The sequence below is a fragment of the Coregonus clupeaformis genome, unplaced genomic scaffold (assembly GCF_020615455.1).
Source record: "Coregonus clupeaformis isolate EN_2021a unplaced genomic scaffold, ASM2061545v1 scaf0038, whole genome shotgun sequence".
Classification (NCBI taxonomy): Eukaryota; Metazoa; Chordata; class Actinopteri; order Salmoniformes; family Salmonidae; genus Coregonus; species Coregonus clupeaformis.
This window is the reverse complement of record NW_025533493.1, coordinates 208839-227240: the sequence shown is the minus strand read 5'-3', so window position 1 is coordinate 227240 and position 18402 is coordinate 208839. Positions and strand designations below refer to the sequence as shown.

The 18402-nt window shown below is 42.0% G+C and overlaps 1 protein-coding gene across 6 annotated transcripts in view; it reads right to left on the bottom strand.

Moving 5' to 3' along the window:
• Positions 1-18174, bottom strand: part of LOC121576892 (ankyrin repeat domain-containing protein 27) — a 43684-nt gene extending 25510 nt beyond the window's left edge. The window contains exons 1-5 of one of the 6 annotated variants that reach the window (XM_041890445.2): positions 18066-18174; positions 6443-6565; positions 2200-2310; positions 1758-1914; positions 1444-1598 (exon numbers count right to left, since the gene is read on the bottom strand). In XM_041890445.2, the coding sequence (XP_041746379.1) occupies positions 1444-1598; positions 1758-1914; positions 2200-2310; positions 6443-6544 (525 nt within the window). In that variant the 5' untranslated portion in view covers positions 6545-6565; positions 18066-18174. Of the gene's footprint in view, positions 1-1443; positions 1599-1757; positions 1915-2199; positions 2311-6442; positions 6566-11194; positions 11505-18065 lie in introns of those variants that run through there. The other 5 variants (XM_041890446.2, XM_041890442.2, XM_041890443.2 and 2 more) reach the window with 5 other exon arrangements.
• Between the last annotated feature and the right edge of the window lie 228 nt (positions 18175-18402).

Genomic DNA, 18402 nt, shown 5'->3' with positions numbered 1-18402 from the left:
TGGTCACAGCAGAAGTCATATTATATATCGCATACAGTCCGGTCCAAAATTATTGGCACCATTGAGTTAAATAAAGGTTAAATAAAAAAGTAAAAAATTAAAATTGATAAAGCTGAGTAAAAAAGACTGTATAAAATAAATAAAAATACTGAGCTATATTGTATGCTCCCAATTTTTTAACAATTATATAATTTTATTCTAGCACAATTGGTCAGAGAAAGCAATTTCGTTTAACATGTAATATGTTTTTTCTCCCCCAAAAAATAGGGGTCTAAATTATTGGCACCCTTGTTTTCAATATCTTACCTTGCGAGGATCCTGGTACTGGGTAAAGTACATGATGCTGTTGACCTTAACAAGGGCCCCAGGATGCAAAACCCACCACTGGTGTGCTTGGCCAAAGAGCTCTATTTTCATATCTGACCATAGCACCGGTTCCAATCCAAGTGTCAATGCCGTTAAGCAAACTCCAGGCGTCTACATTTGTTGGAAGACATGAAAATAGAGCTCTTTGTTCATGCACACCAGTGGTGTTTTGCATCGAAAAAAAGATGCATATACAGAAAATAACCCCATACCTACTGTAAAATATGGTGGTGGATCTTTGATGTTAAGGGGCTATTTACCTTCCACTGGTCCTGTGGCCCTTGTTAAGGTCAACAGCATCATGAACTTTACCCAGTACGAGGACATTTTAGCCAAAAACCTGACTGAATCTGCCAGGATGCCAATAATGTTGGCTCTGACTATGTTACTTTGTCTTATACAGTACAATGTATATTAATAGTATATATTACATGATAAATTAGTGTCCTAGCTATGTATTCCAGTATACACAGTGTACAAAACATTAGGAACACCTTCCTAATATTGAGTAGCCCCTTTTGCCCTCAGAACAGCCTCAATTCGTTGGGGCTTGGATTCTACAAGGTGTCGAAAGCGTTCCACAGGGATGCTGGCCCACATTGACTCCAATGCTTCCCATAGTTGTGTCAAGTTGGCTGGATGTCTTTTGTGTGGTGGACCATTCTTGATACACATGGGAAACTGTTGAGTGTGAAAAACCAGCAGCGTTGGCACCTACTACCATACCCCGTTAAAAGGCACTTTAATAGTTTGTCTCGCCTATTCCCCCTCTGAACGGCACACATACACAATCCATGTCTCAATTGTCTCAAGGCAAATCCTTCTTTAACCTGTCTCCTCCCCTTCATATACAACTGATTGAAGTGGATATACAGGTGACATCAATAAGAGATCATAGCTTTCACCTGGTCAGTCTATGTCATGGAAAGAGCAGGTGTTCCTTTTGTTTTGTACACCCAGTGTATGTTATCAAGCGTGGAAATTGCTTCACTCTACCGTTAGTTAGGTGGGTTGTGAAATTGCTAGCTAGTTAGCAGTGAGCTAGTAGTGTCCATCAGGATTAGGCATGGTGCTTACAATGTGGTGTCGCAGTCCCTTCCTTTCATGCTCTTTAAAGGAGTGGCAGAAGCTGCTTATGAACTTGTCCAGTTTCTCCACATGGCGGCCCAGAAACTCCCTGACATCATCCACATTCTTCAGACAGTACAGGGCCGGGCTGGGGGTCACCTCCACTGAGAGAGGAAGAGAGTGAGGTAGGGAGGGAGGGAAGAAAGGTGAGAGAAGAAGGTGAGAGTGAGATGGCGGCTGTAGGCGTTTGTATCTGGTTCAACATCAACTAAATCGCATACCCACTTAACTAAACTTTTATGGCTTCTGGATGAGAGCAGTACCTGGGCTTTGGTCTGTGTCGATGGGCCTGGCGATACAGAGGACGTTGTAGCTTTGCTCCTTCTCATTGTAAAAGGTCTCCTCAAACAGGATGGGCACGTTGGCTGGGGCCTGGAACCCTGCGCCCAGTCTCACCTGGCTGTCCTGGATGGTCAGCTCCTATCATAGAGGAAGAAGAGGAGCAGACTCAATATCCTCCGTTATAGCAGAGTAGAATCAACCAAAGCGATACAGCTAGGCCAGAGAATATGAACTAGCCTGATGTTTTGGTGTAGTGCACCAATGATTCAACACACATCTTACCATGTTAAAATAGAGGAATAGAGGACAATGTTACACTGAGAAATTGTATACTAGTGTAATAACTGTAGAATCAAGAGATGGCAAATACTTTAGAGACTGTAGCGTTTCCAGATGACGTGGTACTGGTCTGATGGACCTTACCTTCCCATCTACAGTCTGATATCCCTCTCCAGAGGGCTGTAAAACGTAGGTTTCAAACTGGGCTACTGTGTTCGCCCCAAGGGTTAGACTTCCACGGCACGGCACCAAAACCTGGGGCACAGTAATATGATCATCATCAAGGTTAAAAAAAACATGTTTCTCGTGACTTTGAGAATGGATTTTTCAATGGTTTCTTTGGTAAAGTTTCCTAAATAAAAAGCATCTGATCTTACTGTGTCATTGCTACTTTGCCCCAGAAAGTAGCCTTGATTTCTTTATGATATGGCCTACTGCCCAGAGCCCACATGCAATCCAACACCCATTACCAACTCTTTCCTTCTCTATTTTAAAGCATTTAATACCAGTGGAAAAAAAATCGGACATGATTATAACACTGTAAATGGAGAAATATACACATGAATCTAAGGGTTTCATGTTGTATTTGTTGCAATTTAAATCAACTCAAAGCTCTCTCAAAGTCACCACACTATTTTGCTGATGTAGCCTAGTTTTAACAGGCCTATGATTGTTGGCCGACTGGTAAAATATTATAAGGTTATTACAGTCTAGTGAAAATTACATTCATTTTAACCTACGTTTGACTGAAAAATGCAGCTTGGTCCTTTTTTCTCCCCTTGCACATGGCTATCGGGGAAATTTGGGAAGGTTGTGGCTGTTTTTACTTTGCATATTAGAGCTTATGCATAGGTCTATATATGAGCCCTATCCTGAAAAAAAATACCGGAATTAAAATAATGATTGTGCCGTTATACAATACATATCAAAATCAAATTATATTTGCCACATGCGCCGAATACAACAGGTGTAGACATTACAGTGAAATGCTTACTTACAAGCCCTTAACCAACAATGCAGTTAAGAAAATAAATAAAAGTGTTAAGTAAAAAATTGATAAGTAAAAAATAGCAAATAATTAAAGAGCAGCAGTAAAATAAGATAACAGTAGGGAGGCTATATACAGGGGGTACCGGTACAGAGTCAATGTGTGGGGGCACCGGTTAGTTGAGGTAATTCAGGTAATATGTACATGTGGGTAGAGTTAAAGTGACTATGCATAAATAATAAGCAGAGTAGCAGCAGCGTAAGATGGGGATGGGGTGGGGTGGAAATGCAAATAGTCCGGGTAGCCATGATTAGCTGTTCAGGAGTCTTATGGCTTGGGGGTAGAAGCTGTTAAGAAGCCTTTTGGACCTAGACTTGGCGCTCCGGTACCGCTTGCCGTGCGGTAGCAGAGAGAACAGTCTATGCCTAGGGTGGCTGGAGTCTTTGATAATTTTTAGGGCCTTCCTCTGACACCGCCTGGTTAGAGGTCCTGGATGGCAGGAAGCTTGGCCCCAGTGATGTACTGGGCCGTACGCACTACCCTCTGTAGTGCCTTGCGGTCGGAGGCCAAGCAGTTGCCATACCAGGCGGTGATGCAACCAGTCAGGATGCTCTCGATGGTGACTACCTTATATTACGCATGGTAGAAAAACATGATGTCTTCGGTACATAATTAGTCTAGCCTATACTCCAAAATTAAACAAATTCTAGTAATCGCCTTTGAGTGTGTACTATATTATTATGCATAATGGATGGACTGGTTACCTTATGCTACGCTCAAAACGTTCTATCCATGAGTCTGGGAGAGAACGTATAGGCCTAGGCCAGTGGTCACCAACCCGTCGATTGTGATCGACTGGTTGATCTCCAAGGCATTCCTAGTCGATCACCAAACATCTCTGTAAAAAAACAACAACGATAAAGCCTTGAGCTCCAATTTTCTTTATTCATTTCGTGCTGTTGGCGGTAGGTGCACTTGATTCAGCAGTCATAGTGCCGGGAAGGCAAAGTCCAAAAACCATCTCTGCAGTACTCCACCAATCAAGCCTTTATGGTAGAGTGGCCAGACGGAAGCCACTCCTCAGTAAAAGGCACATGACAGAACGCTTGGAGTTTGCCAAAAGGCTCTCAGACCATGAGAAACAAGATTCTCTGGTCTAAAGAAACCAAGATTGAACTCTTTGGCCTGAATGCCAAGCGTCACATCTGGAGGAAACCTGGCACCATCCCTACGGTGAAGCATGGTGGTGGTAGCATTATAATGTGGGGATGTTTTTCAGTGGCAGGTTCTGGGAGACTAGTCAGGATCGAGGGAAAGATTAACAGAGCAAAGTACAGAGAGATCCTTGATGAAAACCTGCTCCAGAGCGCTCAGGACCTCAGACTTGGGCGAAGGTTCACCTTCCATCAGGACAATGACCCTAAGCACACAGCCAAGACAACGCAGGAGTGGCTTCGGGACAAGTCTCTGAATATCCTTGAGTGGCTCAGCCAGAGCCCGGACTTGAACCCATTTGACCATCTCTGGAGAGACCTGAAAATAGCTGTGCATCAACGCTCCCCATCCAACCTGACAGAGCTTGAGAGGAACTGCAGAGAAGAATGGGAGAATCTCCCCAAATACAGGTGTGCCAAGCTTGTAGTGTCATACCCAAGAAGACTCGAGGCTGTAATCGCTGCCAAAAGTGCTTCAACAAAGTACTGAGTAAAGGGTCTGTATACTTATGTAAATGTGATATGTCCGTTTTTAATTTGGATAAATTAGCAAACATTTCTAAAAACCTGTTTTTGCTTTGTCATTATGGGGTATTGTGTGAGGGGGAAAAAACAATTTAATCAATTTTAGAATAAGGCTGTAACGTAACAAAATGTGGAAAAAGTCAAGGGGTCTGAATACTTTCCGAAGACACTGAATATAATTCACAAGTGATAGGCTAATATTGTCACCCATTAGACTATTCATTAGACTATTTAATCTTGTCTTTACATACATTTGTTTTGATTTAGAATGGACCATAATCATGCACCTGTCTCGAAACAGGGGCAGGGTGAAAAAATACATGTAATCTATGCACTTAAATAGCGAATGTAGGACACTTTTCCCGTGGTTCATTTTCATGCCAGCCAGGTAGGCTATACTCCTGTCGTAAAGAGAAGAAATGTGCTTAATTTTAGGAAAGTTGAGAAATAATATAGTAGGCCTCGCTTATAGAAAGTTGATGGGATCCTACTCTTTTTAATAGAGGCCATCAAAACTCTGTTTTCTCACACAATTGCATAGCCTATAGAAATGTACTAGTCTCCTGAGTGGCGCAGTGGTCTAAGGCACTGCATCGCAGTGCTAACTGTGCCACTAGAGATCCTGGTTCGAATCCAGGCTCTGTCGCAGCCGGCCGCGACCGGGAGACTCATGGGCGGCGCACAATTGGCCCAGCGTCGTCCAGGGTAGGGGAGGGAATGGCCGGCAGGGATGTAGCTCAGTTGATAGAGCATGGCGTTTGCACCGCCAGGGTTGTGGGTTCGTTTCCCACGGGGGGCCAGTATAAAATATATATGTATTCACTAACTGTAAGTCGCTCTGGATAAGAGCGTCTGCTAAATGACGTAAATGTAAATGTAAATGTACTAATATTCTAATTTATAAAAAAAACACTAAAAAACTGTATTGGAAAATCATACTGATGGTATTTTGAAATACCCAGGATACGGTATACCATCCAACCCTACTAATGAGTACCAAGAAGTTTGACAATTATTTGCTAGGAGAAAGCTAAGCTAGTCGAAATGTTTCAGCTAGCTAAACTACCTAGCTTGAAGACGTGGTAACAGTGCATTGAAAACAACTAGCTAGCTATGAAGTTGACACATCAGTCCAATCAAAGTTACCGGACATAAGACCTTGATTTATCTGTGGCCAATGACAATGAGCCTTCTTGGTCACTTCTACTGTAAATCAATGAAGCACCTAAGATGGGCTTTGTTGGCTAGCTCTCCCAGCAGGTGCTGAGCCAATCACGTGCAATGAGAGAAGATCAACGACATCTACGCTCTGTAATTATTATTCTGTCTGCCCCTCCACCACAGAAAGCACTGAGCGAGGCTGAAACAGCTGCATTTTGGAGATGGGAAAGCAACCACATATGCTTTATTAGATCAAGCAATTTTTTAAATAAAATTACATTGTTTGCTAACTGATGTGATATATTGTTGTGACATGAAATATCAGAATTGCATGCACATTTCCTAGATATTGGTGGGGCTCCAACCCACCTGCCGCATCGCTGCTGCTTGCCTGAACATGCTAATTTATTCTGCTGAGCTTGGTCCCTAATACATACACAATGTAAAGGGCTGAGCTGAGCTCTATATGGGCCCACAGCCATAGCTGTCAGTCACTCACAATGCCATGGAGCTCTGCCACTCTGCTGCACAGGTCGGGTCGCTGCTTCTCCAGCGCCAGATAAAAAGGGTTCTTCTGGAGGTTCTCATCATACAGAGCCATAAGGAACTGGATCTCTGGCTCCTGGGAGGAAGAGAGGACAGTTTACCGTAAATATGTGGTGGAAGGGAATGATTCCATACCAGGAAATTCAGCTGATAAAACATGCTTTCATGTTGCTCCATAAGGAACAGAGATTCAGCCCTGGACAGTGACCATATAGGACTCGTTTCAGGAAATGCGTTATTTGGCAGAAATGCCTTCTGGAACATGTGAACTTTCATGTGCTTTAATAACAATAACTTGTACGCCATTTGTAAATACAAATACAATTGTTAAATTTCGAGCCTAATTGGTTTAGCCACGGAAAAAGACAGGAAAATACAGGAACCTTCCTGCTAGCCATGATTTTTTTTTTTTTTTACTTTAGTTTATTTAGCAAATATTTTCTTAACTCTATTTCTTGAACTGCATTGTTGGTTAAGGGCTTGTAAGTAAGCATTTCATGGTAAGGTCTACACCTGTTGTATTCGGCACATATGATTTTTTAATTTTTTATTTGATTGGCTGAGATAATGGATCAGCTGGACATGCCAATAGATGAGTTCGGATTGGTCTGCCATGTAGCCTGCTTAGGTCTATAATATGAGCTTGTCAGGATGTGTAGGTAATCCTTTCTAACGCAGCTTTTTAAGTGTTGCTCTCCACTTTCTGGAGGACCGAATTTTGAAATCAGTGGAATGCCCGGTGGAATTAGAGTATGATAGCTAAGGAGATGGAGAAAATTCTGGCATTTGATTGCAAATATGTAGAGGTAGTCGAAAAGAGAACACAAAGAAGGATGTTGTATAAAACACCTGTCTCCGGATTACATCTTCAAACTAAGGGCAACCATGGCATCCGTGAGAGAGAGGGAGAAGCGTCCATCCATGTATACGGGTAAGATAGTCTAGCTAGCTACACTTTAAGATATTATACGTTTCTAATTTTGTCAGAAAGTCATTTTCATTTCAAGTTAAAGCGTACTAGCTAACGTTACATGTATGATCTGTGTAGTAATATTATTCGTATCTCAGAGCCATTTGCATTGTTAGTTATAGCCTAATGTTAGCTAGCTAACATTGAACCTGGTTGGTTAGCTACCTGCAGATTCAAGCAGGGTAGTAATGTTATGAGTTGGGATTATGGTTCATTGTTTAGCTAGCTAAAAGACTCCACTATGCCATTTCACTACACCTTCTGTATCCTGTGCATGTGACAAATAAACTTTGATTTTATTTGATATAGTATGTGTTTACCAGAGACAGTAATGTGAAGAGCATGACCTGCACCAAAGTCAAATTAGGATATAACGTTAGGCCAACAAGACAGTGTCCAAGTTAAAAAATTATCTGGTAGAATGCCGTGCTTTTATTTAGTCACACTCACAACTGTAAGCTATTTTCTGTAATTGGCTCGCCATTAACTTGTAAATAATGATCTGGTTGTGAGTTTATTTTCCTGTAATAATAAAGACAAATGAGCTAAAGTGAAGACGTTGTCAGCTATATGATATGGTCATTATTTTAACTGGCTAGCCAGCTAACTTAACATTTATATTATATCATATTAGTAGCTAGCTAACAAGCTAGAAACGAACCAAAACATTGTTTAGAAAGTTGCTTTTAATTGCCTGGTTTGCTAGATTGACATATACTAAATTCATTTTCAAACGGGTGGGTTTATTGGTGTTAAAATACACTAGTTATGCTATTTTGGACCACCAGGCTGCTGATTTCATGCAGCCTGTAGTTTGTGTTTATACTTTTTAATAACGACAACGACAAGTTTGATGTTGGACGACAATAGAATGTTCATGATGTCACTGCGACAACTGTTGATAGACATAGTATAAACCAGCCTTTAGTCTCGAAATCTTTGGTTGTTTAGTACATGGCCTCACATGTGAATCCTTAAAGAGATGGGTGGGGCTAAGGCGTAAGAGGGTGTGAACGATGCTGAATGGGTGTGGATAAAGAAGAGCTCTCCAGTAGGTTTACCAAAACATTCAAGGGCCATTTTCTCAAAAGAGAGGTTACAAGTTTATCAACTTTCAAAGCAGAATTACTTTCCCATTGTTCCTGAACTGTAGTGTATGATATACCATTTTTTAGCTCTGAGTCTACTTTTATCCAATGTAAAAAAACACAATTTCAAATTTCGCTACATAAGACCGAATGGAGCCAGTCGGTCACATATTAGAGTTGTTGACATGAAGTAGGTTAGGACTAAATGGCTGGTTGGCTAAGACGGGTTTCAATATCAATAGTGTCTGCCAAGAGGACAGACTAGTGTTGATGGCACCAGCACATGATTTGGTTGCACAAATGTTTAATAACCTGACCTGTGTCCCATTATGTACCTGCAATCCATACAGAGCCAGACTAATAATGACTAGCCATCTTTTAAAATAGCATGCCCTTGCAGGACTTGACATTCAGGTAAATTTGCAAGTGGCACACCAGTCCAGTGCCAACTGAAAGCTACTGGCCCGCATTAAAAAGAATACAGGCCCGGGAAAGTGGATGTTACCTTTAATTTGCCTATAATGACCTACCCTCAATGCACAAATAATGACATTTTAACTTCACAATATGATATTTACATTGATTGTTTGGATAAAAAAAATTACAACCTTTTGTGCAATTTCAAAAAGGGTGTTATTCTTAGCGATTTGAACAGTCAGTAATAGGTCCCGAGTTCAGGTTTTTACTGAAAATCACACTTGTTTATAGAAAATGCTGCTCTAAGTCCACAACAATTCTTAAACCACATCAGGAGACCACTTTTGAGGTCTGTAGTTGCCCTTTAATTCAATTGCGCGCCTAGCAAGATACCGTTGTGTTTGGCAAGAGACCGTTGTTTGTACTGTACAATGTAGAGTGTAGGCTACATGTGATGACATAGTTAGCTAAACAAATGCCCCGCGATTGCTACAAATCATCATGATTTCATTCTGCCAGGTAGACCTTCATTCAAACCCGAAGATTCAAACAAGATTCAACCAAACTTTTTGAATACCTGGTTTGCATACCCATTGTTGCATACCCATTGCTGTTTGAATAAATCTTGATAATAATAATCATTTAAAAAATAATTGTGAACCAGAAACTAACGTGACCAGCTAACATTTTTTCACTGGCCTCTAGCGACCAATTAAAAGTTGGTGTCGTACTGCCAAGTCAAATGGTCACAAATGCAAGTGTTTTAGTCACAGTCTTGAACCCGGGTTGGGTGGGTGGGGTGTAGCCTACTTGTACATCAAGCTGCCTCACGCTACAGAAACAGGAGATAGGCTCCTGCCCTATGGGCTTCTCTGGCTCGGACAAGGCTTAGGCCTACTTTACTTGAAGAGGACAAACAAGCAGAGACAGAAGCAGCTAGGTCCAGAAGCTCGCTCTCCTCTTTCCTGAAGCATTTTAAACCACAGCAGGAACAACAGGAAGATTGCTTGTCTCTCTCCAGGGTCACTTTTCACGTCCCTCTCTCCTTCTCACCCCAGCCAGCTGCCTCTCAGCTAAGCTTCTTAACGTCTTCCAAAATTAAATTACCAAAGCTGGTTCACCACATAATTGCATGATCCCCAAGGCCGGGCGTGAGATTCTGCATCTGTATGACACGTTTGTGAGACCTTGTCACAAACATTACATTTCAATGAAGCAGTCAGTCGCCCACAAAGACACACAGGAATGATCTAATGAACAGGTTGATAATAGTGAGGTGTGTTAGTATAACTTACTGGTTGAATAGGACAGCGGAGATTGTCTTGTCTGGTTGGTCTCGGCTGTGTCCCAGCTATTAGTGCTAAGAGTGCAGATGGTAGATTTGTAGAGGACACTTGGACATGGTTGTGCATAAACAACAAATTGTATGTAGGTCTATTTTGTGTGCACTGTCTTTTGTCTATTGTGTGATGCTCTACATCAGGGGTACTCAAGTATTATTTGAGAAGGTCCGGTCACACAAATTTCCTAGGTGGCAAAGGTCCGAATGGATAATGTAATTTATCGGCATAGTAACAAACCCCCACTTCGCAACCCATGCGACCTCAAACTGTTCACACCCCTCTTGTTGGCGGAGAGAAAATGTTGCAGTTTTAAAGCCAATTTCCCACAAATTTACACATTTTGCATGGGGTAGAGTTTTTTGTTGTTGCTGTTTTAAAGCTAATTTCCTGCAATTCTAGGCATTCTTCATTGGCTTATGTGTATTTATATGATACCAGGGGTCGAAGCCCGACCGAGTAAATTAGAAAAATTAAAAATAAAATAACAACATTTGGTATTTGACCCCGTTCTGGATCCGGATCCGGTCCGCCAGTTGAGTATGGGGCTCTACATCTCTGCTTCTTGAGTCAAGTTAAAAATGTTCTCCTGTAAATGTTTAGATGTTAGCCTCATCTCCTTTTGAATCAAAACTATTATCTAAAATAAAATGTTATTGATCGCATACACATATTTAGCAGATGTTATCGCGGGTGTAGCGAAATGCTTGTAAATATGAGATTTAGCCAGATAATATGGCACTGTGGCGTCACATGTTCTTCTGATGTAAGATTCCAATCAATCCATTGGAACCCCATAAAAACATGTGAGCATCATCCCCAAAATCGGGAACAAAAGAGTATGAAATCCATTCAAGTCTCATCTAAGATCAGTTCATCAGGCTACTCACTTGTTTGCGCCTCGTAAACAGGACTTGAAACACTGACATCAACATCATCTTTACGAATCCTAGGAATGATAATGCCATGGGTGGGGGATCTTCACAGCAGCAGCTGGGAATAGGGCTCATCTAAACCAGCCTCTTTGGAGTCTGACTTGGCTTCATAGTGAAGCAGTAACTGTCTCAGTGTGAAGGCAGCAGCACCACTCCACCTCCACCCTCATCTCGCTGTGCTGCTGCCTCCTTGGTATCAGATGGATGCTGCCTGCTGGCCTGAAACCCTGAAGAATGTGCTATCTAACCATGTGACCGGTCTGCTGGTTCTGAACAGGCCTGGTTGGGGGAAACATTCCTTCACAGCACGGCTTACAGCACATATTCCACTTCAGGAAAGCAAAGGCAGGCATTTCATTGATGGATGAATAAGATGGGTGGGTTGGTGATGGGATCTGGCCTTTGTGAGCATAAATACACATGTCTGTTCTCTTCAAGATAATGGAAAATAAAGTATTCTCCATCTGGCCTTTCATCCTGTTTGGTCACACTGTATAGGCCATCACCTGTCAAACTCAATCCACGGTGGGCTGAGTGTCTGCAGGTTTTCGCTCCTCCCTTGTACTTGATTGATCAATTAAAGGTCATCGATTAGTTAGGAACTCCCCTTAATTGGTTGTCTAGGTTTTAATTGGACACACATTGATAGGAAATAACAAAAACCAGCACACACTTGGCCCTCCATGGAATGAGTTTGACACCCCAGCTGTACATCAATCTTACATTGATGACAAAAGGTTATCTTCAGTCCTACTTATATCAGTACTCTCGTAACAACTTAAGCATTACGAAACTTCTATTAGATCAAATAAACCTTAACAAGCAAATTCCTTTTTTTGTTGAACAAATTCAAATGAACAAAAAACGGCAACTGCTGGTGGGAGACAGATTTTCCGCCGAGTTGGGCCCCTCTCTTCCTCTCTGAACATACTGATAAATAGACTCCAGGACGAGCAGGAACAATCATTGCAATTCAAACTTACCGATGCAATTGCACTTTCCTCTGCCAAAGCCATGGCAATGTTTGCAGAGTGAGACTCTCGTTTTAATTCCTCAATACAACCAACATCACCATCTATAACATCCTTCCTGTTGTTTCCATGGAAAGTAGTTTACCCCAGGCAAAGCACAAGCACAAATGAGACTTCCTCAACTGACCAATACAACATATCATACACTACTTGAGTCATTTGATGACATTGCAGAGTAGGCCTATGTCGTGCTTGATAATAAAATCACTGCAATTGATATAATGTAATTTAGAGTTTTGATCACTACTTCGGTATCCCACGGATAACATACCAAAACTGGATATAGTTTTATGTCCCCACAAATCAGATTTCATGGATCACCATCTTAATTGTGCTCATCAAAGGCTTTTAAATACCCTGACGACGTATTGAATGTCAAACACTGCATAGGCTTGTCAGTATGTTGCACTATAGCTCTCGAGAACCCAAGGGGGCATTCCCCCTCTTGGGTTCTCAGTTGATGGTAGGCTCTGTTTTACCGTTTAGAAATGTTATTAACCCAATAAGTCCCACCGTTATGCCTGCACGTTTTGGAATTCCAACCCCTTTTAAACAGTGTGTTTGAGCTAAAGACTTCTGGCTTGTACCATTGGATTAGTCTATTTCTTCCTCATCTGTAGATACCAACCATTAGTCTGTGTGAAAAACGGGGGCTGAGCAGTGTTTGTGAGACAAGGGCAGATCCTTAAGGGGCCTGGGGCCGGGACTTTTACAAGAAACGTCTGTGGTCTTAATGGTTTGAGCTACAAACTATTAAAAGCTATTTATGAAAAGCTGAGATATTTCGCTCTATGACACTCACAAGCTACACAAGAGTCGTTAGAATGTAAGGGGTTCTTCTACATAGAAGATAACAGGAAATCCCAAGACATAGTCTATGATGCTGTAATAAGTTCACATAGTTGCCGACACAAACTCCAAACAGTTGTCAGTGATTAGTTCAATATTAATTTCCCAGTGAGCAAACAATTTATCTACTTACTTTTTCTTTTTAGCTTGCCTTTTTATTTATTGACATTAGTCAATAAAACTCATGACTGCAACTGTTGGTCAACTTGTTTTGTGTTCTACTTGTAGCCCTGGTTGTCCTGAAAATAAATGGTCAAACACTTCATTGTGAGGCTAAATATAAGGGCTGGACATGCAGATAAATGAAAGTCAGATAAATGAAAAGCCGATTTTTGCTGGGTCCTCGGGACTGATAGGGTTAATCCTCGCTAGCGATACGGTTTTGGAAACCCTTGGAACTTAACTTTCATATAAGCGAGAAATAATCTTTAAAATACAAAAGGATACACTTACTGTACACAGTTTAGCAAAGTTCCACCAGGCCGTTTTCACAACGACACACCATGCGCTCGCATTTCCATTGAACATTTCCGGCTGGATCGCAAGTGCTTCTCAAAATACAGCCAGGTGCACCTTCGCAAAACAGCGTACAGTAAGTGTATCTTTTGTATATGCAAGCGAGGCATATTTGCGTTTAAACAGTGTTTGGGCAACGTCTGTGCATTTCCCTCACCCGGCAAAAAGGGACGTGGAATAACTACTGTAATGCAATTGAATTTGAGTCATGATAAGGGCAAGTTGCACTACTGATCATCTCTCATGGACAGATGAAATGGCGAGAATCTGTCAAGGCTCACATAGAATTATGTAATTACGAGCAGCAACAGTTCCTGGTTTTGGGTTTTCGTCTATTATTATTTGGACAAATCAGGATTGGACGAATGCAGTGCTTGAACTGGTGAGGTGATTTTCAAGCCCGGGTGCGGATGATAAACCATTTCCACTAGATTCCACAGCCACAAAGTCCAAATTGTATGTATCGTAAAAATTCATGAAAACAAAAAAACATTGCTTTTTGGGGAAAGGGAGATACCTAGTCAGTTGCACAACTGAATGCATTCAACCGAAATGTGTCTTCCGCATTGACCTGGCCCAGGTATCCTGGATGGATATCGATCTCATTCCGTCAGTAGAGGATGCCTGGTTGTTCTTTAAAAGTGTTTTCCTCTCAATCTTAAATAAGCATGCCCCATTCAAAAAATTCAGAACTAAGAACAGATATAGCCCCTGGTTCTCCTCAGACTTGACTGCCCTTGACCAGCACAAAAACATCCTGTGGCGTACTGCATTAGCATCGAATAGCCCCCGCGATATGCAACTTTTCAGTTCGGAACCAATATACACAAGCAGTTAGGAAAGCAAAGGCTAGCTTTTTCAAACAGAAATTTGCATCCTGTAGCACTAACTCCAAAAAAATTTGGGACACTGTATAGTCCATGGAGAATAAGAGCACCTCCTCCCAGCTGCCCACTGCACTGAGGCTAGGAAACACTATCACCACCGATAAATCTACAATAATCGAGAATTTCAACAAGCATTTTGCTACGGCTGGCCATGCTTTCCACCTGGCTACCACTACCCCGGCCACCAGCTCTGCACCCTCCGCTGCAACTTGCCCATGCCCCCACCTCCCCTCCCCTCCCCCCCCCCGGGCTAGACAATCTGGACCTATTATTAGCCTGTTCAACCTCTCTTTCGTAATGTCTGAGATCCCCAGAGATTGGAAAGCTGCCGCGGTCATCCCCCTCTTCAAAGGGAGTGACACTCTAGATCCAAACTGTTGCAGACCTATATCCATCCTGCCCTGCCTTTTGAATGTTTTTGAAAGCCAAGTTAACAAACAGATCACCGACCATTTCGAATCTCACCGTACCTTCTCCGCTATGCAATCCGGTTTCCGAGCTGGTCATGGGTGCACCTCAGCCACGCTCAAGGTCCTAAACGATATTATAACCGCGATCGATAATAGACAGTATTGTGCAGCCGTCTTCATCGACCTGGCCAAGGCTTTCGACTCTGTCAACCACCGCATTCTTATTGGCAGACTAAATAGCCTTGGTTTCTCAAATGACTGCCTCGCCTGGTTCACCAACTACTTCTCAGATAGAGTTCAATGTGTCAAATCGGAGGGCCTGTTGTCTGGACCTATGGCAGTCTCTATGGGGGTGCCACAGGGTTCAATTCTCGGGCCGACTCTTTTCTCTGTGTATATCAATGATGTCGCTCTTGCTGCTGGTGACTCTCAGATCCACCTCTACGCAGACGACACCATTTTGTATAAATTTGGCCCTTCATTGGACACTGTGTTAACAAACCTCCAAACAAGCTTCAATGCCATACAACACTCCTTCCGTAGCCTCCAACTGCTCTTAAACACTAGTAAAACTAAATGCATGCTCTTCAATCGAACGCTGCTGGCACCCGCCCACCTGACTAGAATCACTACTCTCAGCGGATCTGACCTAGAGTATGTGGACAACTACAAATACCTATGTGTCTGGTTAGACTGTAAACTATCCTTCCAGACTCACATTACGCATCTCCAATCCAAAGTTAAATCTAGAATCGGCTTCCTATTTCGCAACAAAGCCTCCTTTACTCATGCTGCCAAACATGCCCTCGTTAAACTGCCTATCCTACCGATCCTTGACTTCGGCGATGTCATTTACAAAATAGCCTCCAACACTCTACTCAGCAAATTGGATGTAGTCTATCACAGTGCCATCCGTTTTGTCACCAAAGCCCCATATACTACCCACCACTGTGACCTGTACGCTCTTGTTGGCTGGTCCTCACTACTTATTCGTCGCCAAACCCACTGGCTCCAGGTCATCTATACATCACTGCTAGGCAAATCCCTGCCTTATCTTAGCTCATTGGTCACCATAGCAACACCCATCCGTAGTATGCGCTACAGCAGGTATATCTCACTGGTCATCCCCAAAGCCAACACCTCCTTTGGCCGCCACTCCTTCCAGTTCTCTGCTGCCAATGACTGGAACGAACTGCAAAAATCTCTGAAGCTGGAGACTCTTATCTCCCTCACTAACTTTAAGCATCAGTTGTCAGAGCAGCTTACCGATCACTGCACCTGTACACAGCCCATCTGAAATTAGCCCACCCAACTACCTCATCCCCATATTGTTATTTATTTTGCTCATTTGCACCCCAGTATCTCTATTTGCACATCATCTCTTGCACATCTATCATTCCAGTGTTAATACTAAATTGTAATTATTTTGCACTATGGCCTATGTATTGCCTTACCTCCATAACTTGCTACATTTGCACACACTGTATATATATATTTTCTGTTGTATTTTTGACTTTATGTTTTGTTTACCCCATATGTAACTCTGTGTTGTTGTTTTTTTATCGCACTGCTTTGCTTTATCTTGGCCAGGTCACAGTTGTAAATGAGAACTTGTTCTCAACTGGCTTACCTGGTTAAATAAAGGTGAAATAAAATTAATAAATAAATAAAAATTTACCTAACCCCTCTGAATCAGAGAGGTGCGGGGGGCTGCCTTAAACTACATCATCTGTGCCCGGGGAGCAGTTGTTGTTGAGGGTTAACTGCCTTGCTTTCCCAATAGGAATGGCTGAACGAACCAGAGATAACTCATTTCCGGTTATTAGGACTACAAGCTGGCGAGCTCTATGGCATTCCCCCAAGAAGTAAAACAGGAAGTGACAAACTTTTGTGAGATAATTTTACTTCTGGGTAACAGAGATTACAGGACTGACCTCATGGTCTAGGAATTCTCAAGACAGACTGGTGATCTTTGACACATAGGCTATAGACTCCTTGGCCAATACTATTAAATGAAACTGGTCTATTATATAGGCCCTGTAGTATATGGAGCTATTAATCTTTAACACAATTGTCCATAACTCCCCAATAGTATCAGACTCTCAATGTTGAAGGTCCCTGTTATGCTAATGAGCTGTCTCGCAGTTTTAATTGTGCCTGTGAGCTCTATTATTTTACCATACTTTGGTTTGATATTCAAGTATATTCGGTACGTCAGTCTCTATTGCCAAGTTAATTCTACACAGCACGACAGCCCCTACATATTTTTTCTGCATTCTTGGGGGAACTTCCATCTCTGTCTCAACCATTTTGGATGTACAGTAGCCCAAATCACATGTTGCTCTGCCTCAAGCACCCACTCATGTGCAATTGATCACTAGGCCTATGTTCTTATTAGTCTTCCCAAGACCTCACTGTAAATAGGCCGGTCATGGCTAGAAAGAATACAGCTTTTGTTAAATTGACGTCAAGTCGTTTTGTTTGGTGCATTTTAACTAACCCTAACCCTTTTCCTAACCTTAACCTAATTCTCCTAACCTGCTAGATTAAATTCTAACCTGCTACGAAAAGTCAAATCTGACAAAAACTATATCCCATCTAGTCAACACCATAGGTCAGTTACCCCAGGGGTACTATAGTGCCACATGTTGAGAACTTCCAGGTAATGGCTAAACAAGATTGCAAAATTACCCTAGATTGCCGATAGATTGTGAAATGTGGTGGCAATTTCGTGTGATAACCTGTAAGTGACAAAGTCATATCAATTCAAACAAATGCTTGCTTTGAAAGTGGACGCAAGCAAAATAGCATTAAAATCCATAACAGCTGCCCAGATCGAGAGGAACACTTCACTCAACGTCGTAGCAACCAAGTCACGGTTCTGCCAATTCGACATTGACCATTCCCAGCAAATAAATATATATATATATATATATAGCAAATGTATTGCACCATCTACATTGGTAGAGGTTTCAATGCCAAATATTTTTGTTTCCTCTTGTGGTTACATTGCCTAGTACGTTAGCTAGCTACTTATCTTTTAGCTAGCTAACGTTTGCTATCACAACAACAGCGACGTCGGCTTGGATGGACATTCATACAAACACAATATAGCTATGTCCATCTAACGTACCTCTTTATCTGCTAAACACTCCGGAATCGCATTGCAAATTACACTTCTTCAAAAGCCTAGCCGTAAACAGAAGAAAGTCTACCATCTGATGCCTGTCTGGCTGTCAGCACTACCGGTCTCTCTAACTTGATGACGAGGAAAACTTTTCACAATTGTGGTTTGGTCAACCAATCAGGTGCAGCAAGCCAAGTCCCAACAAGTCGGTCAGGGCTGAGTGCTCGTGAAAACATCAGAGGAAAGGGTAACACCACCGTGCAGTGTATGAAGTGAAATTACAGTATACGGCAAGTCAACATGTGGTCCTAAAATAATATATGACTGCCCTGAGAAAACTATT